Source organism: Budorcas taxicolor, chromosome 21 (assembly GCF_023091745.1).
Source record: "Budorcas taxicolor isolate Tak-1 chromosome 21, Takin1.1, whole genome shotgun sequence".
NCBI lineage: Eukaryota > Metazoa > Chordata > Mammalia > Artiodactyla > Bovidae > Budorcas > Budorcas taxicolor.
The window spans coordinates 58,087,456-58,098,199 of NC_068930.1; the positions used below are offsets into that span (position 1 = coordinate 58,087,456).

Here is a 10,744-nt window from a genome sequence, read left to right on the forward strand (position 1 = left end):
CACTGACTTTATTTTGGGGGGCTCCAAATTCACTGCAGATGGTGATTGCAGCCATGAAATTAAAAGACGCTTACTCCTTGGAAGGAAAGTTATGACAAACCTAGATAGTATATTCAAAAGCAGACATTACTTTGCCAACAAAGGTCCGTCTAGTCAAGGCTATGGTTTTTCCAGTAGTCATGTATGGATGCGAGAGTTGGACTGTGAAGAAAGCTGAGTGCTGAATAACTGATGGTTTTGAACTGTGGTGTTGGAGAAGACTCTTGAGAGTCCCTTGGACTGCAAGGAAATCCAACCAATCCATTCTAAAGGAGATCAGTCGTGGGTGTTCTTTGGAAGGAATGATGCTAAAGCTGAAACTCCAGTACTTTGGCCACCTCATGTGAAGAGTTGACTCATTGGAAAAGACTCTGATGCTGGGAGGGATTGGAGGCAGGAGGAGAAGGGGACAACAGAGGATGAGATGGCTTGTTGGCATCACCGACTTGATGGACGTGAGTTTGAGTGAACTCCGGGAGTTGGTGATGGACAGGGAGGCCTGGCATGCTGCAGTTTACGGGGTTGCAAAGAGTCAGACACGATTGAGCAACTGAACTGAACTGAACGTTATTCTATCTAAAATAATCAAGCATTTTCCAAATATCAATAAGAAGTTTAACATATAAACTTCATTTTAAAACCTGACTTTCAGATGCTTAATCCACAGAAAATATACCTAAAATAATTTTTTAAATTCCCTTTAGGTTTCATTGAATTATGAATTTATAACTTATTAATGAAGCCCTCACAGAAAACTTTCGAGACTTAATGAAGATGGTAGGAGAAGGAAATTACATAAAGTGACACTAGGGAGGAAAAAGCTTGAGTCCATCTAAATTTGAGGTCTTCATTAAGGTAAAGTGAAGAATAGAAGTGAATCAAAACATAAAAGCAAAATTTTTGAAAGGGACATATCTGTCTTGATTTTGAACTTGATCTAAATGATTTGGACTGTCCATCTCTCCTATCTCATGGCTCTCTTATTTCATTTTAGGGAGTGTCCATATAAAAAAATAGTAAGTCATCTTTCCAAGTATATCATGAGCTTGAACTTCAATTTCCCACTAATCTCTTTCCTGCTGATGATAATGGTCATATCACAAAATCCTGTTTCATCCACAACAGGGGGGCTTAAGTGGCACCATGTTGTCTTCAGAAACTGCAGTGCACTTGTGAGATTAACTAACATAAAAAAATCAAGTTAAAATCCAAGGTTATGTAAAGAACAGGTAGGCACTCTTAGAGAAAAAAACTAATTCATTAATAACTGAGAACAAAATACTGCAGATAAAATAGAAATCTTTGTTAGGCACCTCAGGTTAAATAACAAAAAAGCCACATTTGTGTCTGCCTCTACGTGATCCATTTTTATATTTAAATCTTACTTATTTTACACTATGGATATTTTAGGAACACAATTACAGAGCCATTTGGTAAACACATAGACTATAGACATTGTACCGAAATGATATCAAACTGTGGCTACTGTGGCTCAGTAGCTTCTGCCACTGAGAAACCAGAAATAACCACAGGCAGCTCTGCTTAGCTGCAGCAAAGATTCTAAGCTCTGACAACCCAGAAATGACATGGGAGAACTGAAATCAGTCGTTCCAATTTACAAGATGCAGGAGCTACGAGGAAATCTTGTTACATTTTAGGCTGGAGACTAAGGAAGCACAGAGCCCCATAGGAATTAGAGAATAATTGAGGTGCCTTATCAGATCCTAGCATAGGAATATTCGTGGAACCTGAAGGATGAAAGCCAAATCCTGCTAAGATCAACAGGAGCACTGAATTTTGAGTAAGGTTTTGCTTGTACAATCTACGCTGCTGGCACTTTTGCAGAATGAACCAGAAGATGAGTGCAGTTAAGGGAAGGAGGAAGAGAGGATGGGAGTGTGTGAGAAGAAATACAGGGATAGGCTCCAGGTCAGAGTAGGGCTGTGGATTGAAAGTTTATAACTGTGTTTGTTGAGCATCTATTATCTCATTAAATCTTTATCATAAATGCTATGGAAAAAAACCACTATTTATTATTCCTGTTATCAGAGAAACCAAGCTCCCATCATGCTTGGATCTGGAAGCCCTGGTTGTTGTTCTTGTTTGTTCAAAGGCTGACAGGGAAACCTGGGCTGGAACCCATATTACTCACACAGAGAAACAAAGCTGGTGAGTTCCTTTACAACATAAATGAAGAAATTCCATTTCCTACACCAAATCTATTACATAAATTAAATAAAAATATAATGTTTCCACGTACTTACCCCAGAGTAAGAGTCTGATAGGAAGAGTCTCTTTTTGACTATTGTAAAACGTAGCTTCTTTTCTCCTTCAGTTCAGTTCAGTTCATTTCAGTCGCTCAGTCGTGTCTGACTCTTTGCAACCCCATGAATCGCAGCACGTCAGGCCTCCCTGTCTATCACCAACTCCCGGAGTTCACTCAAACCCCATGTCCATCGAGTCAGTGATGCCATCCAGCCATCTCATCCTCTGTCATCCCCTTCTCCTCCTGCCCCCAATCCCTCCCAGCATCAGGGTCTTCTCCAATGAGTCAACTCTTCACATGAGGTGGCCAAAGTACTGGAGTTTCAGGCTCAGCATCAGTCCTTCCAATGAACACCCAGGACTAGGCTCCTTTAGGATGGACTGGTTGGATTTCCTTGCAGACCAAGGGACTCACAACAGTCTTCTCCAGCACCACAATTCAAAAGCATCAATTCTTCAGCACTCAGCTTTTTTCACAGTCCAACTCTCACATCCATATATGACCACTGGAAAAACCATACCCTTGACTAGATGGACCTTTGTTGGCAAAGTAATGTTTCTGCTTTTGAATATGCTGTCTAGGTTGGTCATAACTTTCCTTCCAAGGAGTAAGCTGAATCAAGTTTTCTGTTTCTTAAGTTCTGTTTCCTCATCACTTTACATATAAGAAGATTATAGCTTAGAGAGGGAACCCCTACACAAGTTCACATAGATCTAAATTGCCAGGTCAGAACTTGAAGCAAGGTCTGTCTGATTCCCAGTCCCCTGCTCTGACCTTTCATATTACTCTATATCTTAGCTAGCAGAGCAGCTAAAGCAACGGGAAGTTCAATGTAAATAAGTGCCAAGGGGCCAGCAGTCTGTATATATTTATACATAGGAGATGACTTTTTAGATTCAAAGCTTTGTGTGGTTTCCAGTATGGATTGGGGGGGGGGGGGGGGGCGGGCATGGTTGTATTGGGAGTTTGGGACTAGAAGATGCGAACTATTGTATATGGAATAGATAAACAACAGGGTCCTACTATAGAGCACTGGGAGCTATAGTCAATAGCCTGTAATAAATTATAATGGAAAAGAATAGGAAAAAGATAGATACATAAAACAGAATCAATTTGGTATACACCTGAAATTAACACAACGTTATAAACCAACTATGCTTCAATTAAAAAAGAAAAAATGCTTTGGTAAACAAAGGAAGTTAAACAGGATCTGTTTCTGACCCTGTTTTTGTACCCAAAATGTGCCTTATATATTTAAGCAACTGCGCAAAAACACCAAAAATACGAGAAAGCTGTGCCCCTATGTTCAATCTGTAAAGGCCAATTCCCTAGTAAAATAGTCAGGGCACATCAAGCACCAAGTTATCAGAAATGAACCAATGATGACTCTATTGGTGCCCACTAGAGGGAGCACTGTGTGATGGTTGTGAAGGCAAGTTTCAAAGTCAAACTACCTGAAGGAGAATTCCTGATCCACCTCTTTATACTTGTGCGTCATTGGCCAAATTGCCTAAGTTCTTCAACCTCAGTTTCCTCATTTATAAGTATATTATCTATTTCACAGGTTTATGGTGAGGATAAAATAAGTTCATATACATATAATATAAAATTACATAAAGTATGCTCACATCTTAGTATCAGTTCAGTTCAGCTCAGTCGCTCATTCATGTCCAACTTTTTGCTACCCCATAAACTGCAGCACATGAGTCCTCCCTGTCCAACACCAACTTCCAGAGTTTACTCAAACTCATATCCATTGAGTCAGTGATGCCATTCAACCATCTCATCCTCTGTGTTCCCTTCTCCTCCCACCTTCAATCTTTCCCAGCATAAGTGTCTTTTCAAATGAGTCAGCTCTTCGCATCAGGTGGCCAAAGTATTGGAGTTTCAGCTTTAGCATCAGTCCTTCCAATGAATATTCAGGACTGATTTCCTTTAGTATGGACTGGTTGGATCTCCTTGTAGTCCAAGGGACTCTCAAGAGTCTTCTCCAACACCACAGTTCAAAAGCATCAGTTCTTCAGTGCTCAGCTTTCTTTACAGTCCAACTCACATCCATACATGACTACTGGAGAAACCATAGCTTTGACTAGACTGACAATTTTTGGTAAAGTAATGTCTCTGCTTTTTAATATGCTAAGTTGGTCATAGCTTTCTTCCAAGGAGCCAGCATCTTTTAATTTCATGGCTGCAGTCACCATCTGCAGTGATTTTGGAGCCCCCGAAATAGTCTGTCATTTTTTCCACTCTTTCCCCATCTATTTGCCATGAAGTGATGGGATCAGATGCCATGATCTTTGTTTTCTGAATGTTGAGCTTTAAGCCAACTTTTTCACTCTTCTCTTTCACTTTCTTCAAGAGGCTCTTCAGTTCTTTGCTTTCTGCCATAAGTGTGGTGTCACCTGCTTACCTGAGGCTATTGATATTTCTCCCGGCAATCTTGACTCCAGCTTGTTTTTCATCCAGTCCAGCATTTCTCATGATGAAACACTCAGTAAGTAACTTTATCTTCAATGGGTAAAATGGAGATGAGAAGCCAAAGGCATCCTCCCTCCACCATCTGCTCTTATCATCTTAGGTTGGCAAGTTTGAGACCCTTAAAGCACAATGAATGACCAAAAGCAGTTAACAAAGACAGGTTGTTTTCAAAAACACACGAGCTACTTTTCCATGTGGGTTAAGTACACAAAGACTGCTGGCCACACTGGACTCCTTTATTAAAAGTCTAGCAGACCTGACAGGTGGTCTGCATATTTCAATGGAAGAATCCAGCTAGTGGCCAAAGGAATGTATTATTGGCAAGGATTAGGGTCAGATTGTGGCTTGGTACACACATTGGTGCTTTTTATTGGTCATGTTGAATGCTTGGGTTAGGGGCATCAAGATTTGTCCAAATAGACTGACTGCTGAGGGGTGCTGAGAGTCAGGAAGTCTGGTTTAGGATTTTCTTAATTCAGTGAAGATTTGTTACTTGCCAACCAAGCATTTATCTGTTCTTTAGGGTACCACACTTTAGACAAGATTTCTCTAAGACTCTCTAGAGAATCATCCCTTACTAACTCTGTCTGGCTCCAACAATGATCCAATCTCAAAAATAAATTAATAAATAAAAGGAGCATAACCCCTGCTCTACTAGTCCTTTAGTTCATGGTTAGGCATGTAACCCAAACTGCTCCATCAAAATGAATGCCAGTATTTGATGGGAGTTCCCAGAGAAAGTTTTCGGTTCTACTGTGTTTACGTAGGATGACGTAGGCTCAGATCTTCTAGGTGACGTTCTCTTTCATGTAGAGATGAAGAATGAAGGCAACAGAACAGAAGATAAGAAGGAAAGAGGAGGATGAAGTCCTGATGACACTGTTTGATCCCCTGACCAAACCACACTTAAAATGAAACTATTCTCTGAATTTTCAAGCTATGGGAGCTAATAAATTTCTCTCTTTTTTTTTTTTTTGCAAGTTGGAAAACAGCTTTATTAATCATTCACCAGCATCCATAGAAGAATCTTAAACGTTTACAGGGACACCGTTCCACTGCTGCTGCTGTCACTGTGTCCTTCCTGGTAGAGTATCACAGGCCAAGCTTCTGACTGTTTCATTTACTTAAAACCAGATGTAAAGAAACAACCCAAGTCACAGCAACTTCAGGCTTCAATGTGAAACCATCAAACCATCTTGAACAGGTTTTCTTTCTGAAAGCAGCATTCCTGTCCAGAAGATGCTTAAGGCACACCAACCTTTCTTCTTCCAACTAGCCAGTAATAGTTAAATGCCTCAGATGCCCTCAGAGGTCCCGATATTTAGTCAAAGCAAGTATGAAACAGGGTGCATGCTACCTTCTAGGTGTAATGAATTATCCGTTTTGAGAAAGACATTGAAATCATCATGGAATCCTTAGAGGACTGAGATACCAAAGCACCAGTGCAGAGAGTCTCATGCAATAGGAGGTCCGGAAGCAGGGCTTCGTTCTTCAGTACCAGGCCCTTCTAGACTCTGGTCTAGAAGAAGACGATTTTTTTGTGCTTTGAGTTGGGAATTTGCCCCTTCGACTTAAACCTCCGAACAGCCTCCCTCATGTGTTTGGGTTGCAGCGGTGGCATTTCTCCCCACTTCTCACACACATCCAGTGCTTCTTCTACCACCTCCCCGACGAAAACTTTGGAAATACCAGACATAGCAATAACAACATTCTGAGACACAGAGGTGCCTGTGATGGACTGGATCAGCCTCTTAATGGCTGCCTTAGGGAAAGCTGACCGGCGATACATTTCATAACGGTTCAGCTGCTCCTCAGAAAAAGAAGAAACCAGGATTTGCATCTTCTGAATCTCATCTTCATCCACTTTCTGCTTCTTCTCTTTCTTCTCTTTGGTATCTATTTTCAGTTTTTTGGCTGCAGGAGTATGTAATGAGTCTTCCCTTTCAACTGCTGTTAAATCTGCAATATCCTGACTCTTGAGCTCACCTTCTTCAGCGGCGGCCTCTTTCAATTCCCCGTCTCCGTCACCGTCGGTTTCCTCCGGGATTCCATCCGTATCCATAACCCTGGGGCCTCCAGGAGCCGCCGTCGTCTCCTCTGATTCCCCGGTCTCTCCACCTTTTTCCGTGGGCAGTTCGCAGGCATTATCCATCGCGGCTAGAACCTGGGAGAGGAGAACGCGCCGCTGTCAGACTCCCGAGCTCAGGACGCCGCGCAGACCCGCGGCTCCGCAGCTTACTTCCCAATTTCTCTGATTTTTTAAGCCAGTTAGGATTGATTTTCTGTCACATACAACAGAATCTTAACTGATATACTTAGGGAACTGAGAAAGACTAAATCTGCTGCTTGAAAGCATCATTTCTATAGCAGGCAAAAACTGAAATAGTCAAATCTGACAGATTCATAGCAAGCTTAATGGCTCTCTTCAATGTCTTTGATTGGCTTTGTGTGTCCTTACTCATGTTTTTGATTAGCCTACATCTGATTTTGGTAGTGTCTTTTTTCCCAAATATTCCAAAATAATCTTTCCAACAGAAGGAATAAGATATCTTTAGCTTCACACGTGTGGATGCCACGTCTCCATTTGCTTTTAAGTATATCTATAAGGCTCACAGGTCACAACTGTTGTTTTATGACAAGTCTTAAGCAAAAACAAAACCAAAAAACCCATAAATATCTAATCTGGAATACTAACCAGATTGAAAGTAAACACAACAATTTTATGGCCAAGAATTAAATAGTGAAAGTTCTTTCTGAATTTTCTTTAGGCCCCAATATATTTTGATAAACAAATGTGGGGATCTAGTTTTAGGTATGCCACTTAGGCTAACCTGTCAAAGGTATGCCGCAAAACAGATTGCAGCAGTCTGAATACAAGCAGGACGTAGAAACCACACAGAAGGTTTAAAGGGGGAAGAGGAACATAAAGAAGCCTTAAATAAGATACAAGGAAAATGCTCTATGGCACCCTAGGGCAGAGGGAGAGCACCAAGGAAGCCCAAACTTGGAAGGCGTTCAGACTTGGAGGAGGTATGGTTTGGCCACTGGATAATAAAGAACTTCGTTCCGTCAGGCCTGGGCTGGTCTGGAGTTGCCAGGCAAGAAACAGGCAACTTCCATAATACAGGTGGGGAATGGGTGAATAGCAACCAGTGATATGGGAGTCTGAATTGCTGGTGGGAGGAAGAGGCCTTCAGAGATACAGGCACATAGTAGCTCTGGCTTCCATGCCAAGATGACTACGGAAAGCTGGTGGCCCCACCAAGGCTGTAAGAACCGTGTTTGGGGCCTATGGCTGGGTCAAGAGGCACCCAGTGTTCTGATACCCACACCACCAAGCCCCACTGCCACACAAGAAACTGCAAGATAGCTTCTTCCTCCTGCAATGTCTGTCCAGTGTTCTTTCCTTGGTGGGAGCTTAACATTATACTCACTTTAAAGGAGATATAGAGAAGGAATTTCCTTAATACAAAGGATATATTGAAAGGTGCATGAAGAGCTGAGAGGCAATAAATTAACTGATAGTCAAAAGCTAAGTCAACTCTTCTCTAGCCTGTGAATCCTTCTTTTTCTATTTTTCTTACCCTCTTCATTTTTTACATTCTTTCAAAAAGCAATATTTATTGAGTATCTACTATTAATCAAGAAAAGATGAAAAAATACAATCTGTATCCTCAAGGGACGATCAGGGACACAAAACGAGGAAACAAACAATTGAAATGTAATGTGATGAGATTGTAACAGAGGTCTGTTCGCCAAATTAAGCTCTGCCCAAGGATCTCAAGGAAGGCTTTTAGCAGGCAGATTAACTGGGCTATGCTGTAGCATAGCAGTATTGTGAGGCTTATAGCAAGTAACTTATTGCTAAGAATGATCAAAGTATTGTTTGGAATGATTTTTTTTTTTTTTTCAGTGCAGTGATGTTGCCTATAATAACATCACTTTCATTTTCTTGAACACTGGTAGGCTTTCTCAATAAGATGAAAACTTCAGAAACCATACAAAACTCAAGTCTATGTGATTTATGCTGCTGTGCACAATCTTGATGTGTCCATAGGAATATGTTATACTCACAAGACCATTTCCCTGACAGGCTACAGTCCATGGGCTTGCAAAGAGTCAGACACAACTGAGCAACCAACACATATAACACACAAATAGTATATGAAGCTTTCAGCTGACCTCAGACTTCTATGATCCTAAAATTTCTAATTCACTGCAATTAAACAATACCAAAATATAATCTCTCCCAGTGAAAAGAGGTAGTCCTAAATTTACAAAAATCTAAAAAAGTAGTCAGTTGTCCTTCTCAGTCTGGAATTTAGACAAGAGATATGAGTGGGAGAATATTAGTTTGAAAGGCAGTATATTGGCTTTTATTGAAGTCACGGGATTGCTTAGAGAGGAGCTCTATGGAGAGACTAAAATGACTGTCTCAGGTTGGGTTTCCTAGGAATAGTCCAAGATAGGAATTCTTGTTCAAAGTATTTACTGAAGAATATTCTCAGGAAAAGGGGAGTAGAAGAAGCAGGCTGTGCAGGAGGGGAAAGCTAAGGAGTATATAGTCTCAGATGGAGCCAAGCTTCATCTTAATCCCACAGTAAAGTCTGAACCACCAAAGTATTACAGAGTTGGCCCCATTTTGAGCCAAGAGTCAGTTTTATGGAGTCCTTCTCCCATCAGAGATGTTAGGTACAGGCTACTCCGGGAAGGGAGCAAATCATGACTTCCAAGACAGGTAGCTCTATGCAGACAAGTCTTCAGAGAAGAGGGTCAACTGTGAGCCATAAGTAACCAAGACAAACAACAGCTGAGAAACTGGGTGACCTGCAGGTAAAAGGGATCTGAGTAGAGCAGCAACTGTGTCCAACATAAAGATCAAGAAATGAACCCTAAGAAATCAAAATAGAGGAAGAAGCCCTTGAGGGAAACCAAGGAGAATTCTAAGATGAAAATAATCCAAAGAGAATGGTTACATGAACAACAAGGTCCTACTGTATAGCACAGGGAGCTATATTCAATATCCTGGGCGGGGGTGGGGAGGGAGGAAACAGAGAATAGCAACAGCAGCAGCCAGAGTAGTGGGTTTGAACATCACCACAGAAACTACAAGACTGAAAATACAGCAGAGTGGAGCAATTGAAAATAATTTTCTGTAGTCAGCTCATTGTCGGATCCTCAGATTAGCACTCTAAATAGAATACTTTTTAAAGATTACACATATTTTGTGTTGCTTTCATTCATTTTTCTATGATTTGTATAAAATAAAGCAAAATTAAAGTCTACACCAGGAGCAAGTACAACGTCTACCATCTTGCTCTTGCAAGATGCCAGTCTCAAGAGAGTATGACTCAATAATTAAGCAATTCAACTGGAATGCAACACATCACATGGGGAAGATCTTGGCAGTGACTTGGCTTCAGGGTCTACTGGCTTCCCCACTTGCTGTCACTGAAAGGTTGTGGGGATTAATTTTTTTTAAAAGTCTGCTTATATTTAAAAATGATATGCTAACTTACACTACAATAAAATAAAATGGAACCTTGATAATACAAAATTAAGTAAGAAAGTGCTAGATTTATGATTATTCCATCTTGGAAAAATGTATACCATAGGTAGTTTTGTTTAGATTATGTTGCTTTATTATATGAAGTCAATTAAAATTCATACCAGTTAAACATTTAAAATTTTTGATTTCTAATTGTATTAAGCATTGCTTCCTTAAAACAGCTGAAGCAGTAATAATTAACTCCTGATTAATTAAGCAAGTCTTAGGAGTTATGCATATGATTTTTTACCAAGTAAGACCAATGGAATTTAATAGGAATACAACGTCATGCCTTTGTCTCCCACCACCATTTACTGGATTCATTGGGCTACTTTATTCTCTGCCCTTGGCTGAAAACAGCCAACTCAGTGATTTCCCTAGCACTTGTTGACTGCATGGTCCTGAACTGGCTT

The 10,744-nt window shown here is 40.6% G+C and overlaps 1 protein-coding gene across 1 annotated transcript; it reads right to left on the minus strand.

The window, feature by feature from the left end:
- Window positions 1-6,141: 6,141 nt before the first annotated feature.
- Window positions 6,142-6,935, minus strand: LOC128066774 (transcription initiation factor TFIID subunit 11-like). The gene has a single exon (XM_052659882.1). It carries the CDS (start codon window positions 6,933-6,935, stop codon window positions 6,303-6,305), a length of 633 nt encoding a protein of 210 aa, XP_052515842.1. The 3' UTR covers window positions 6,142-6,302.
- Between the last annotated feature and the right edge of the window lie 3,809 nt (window positions 6,936-10,744).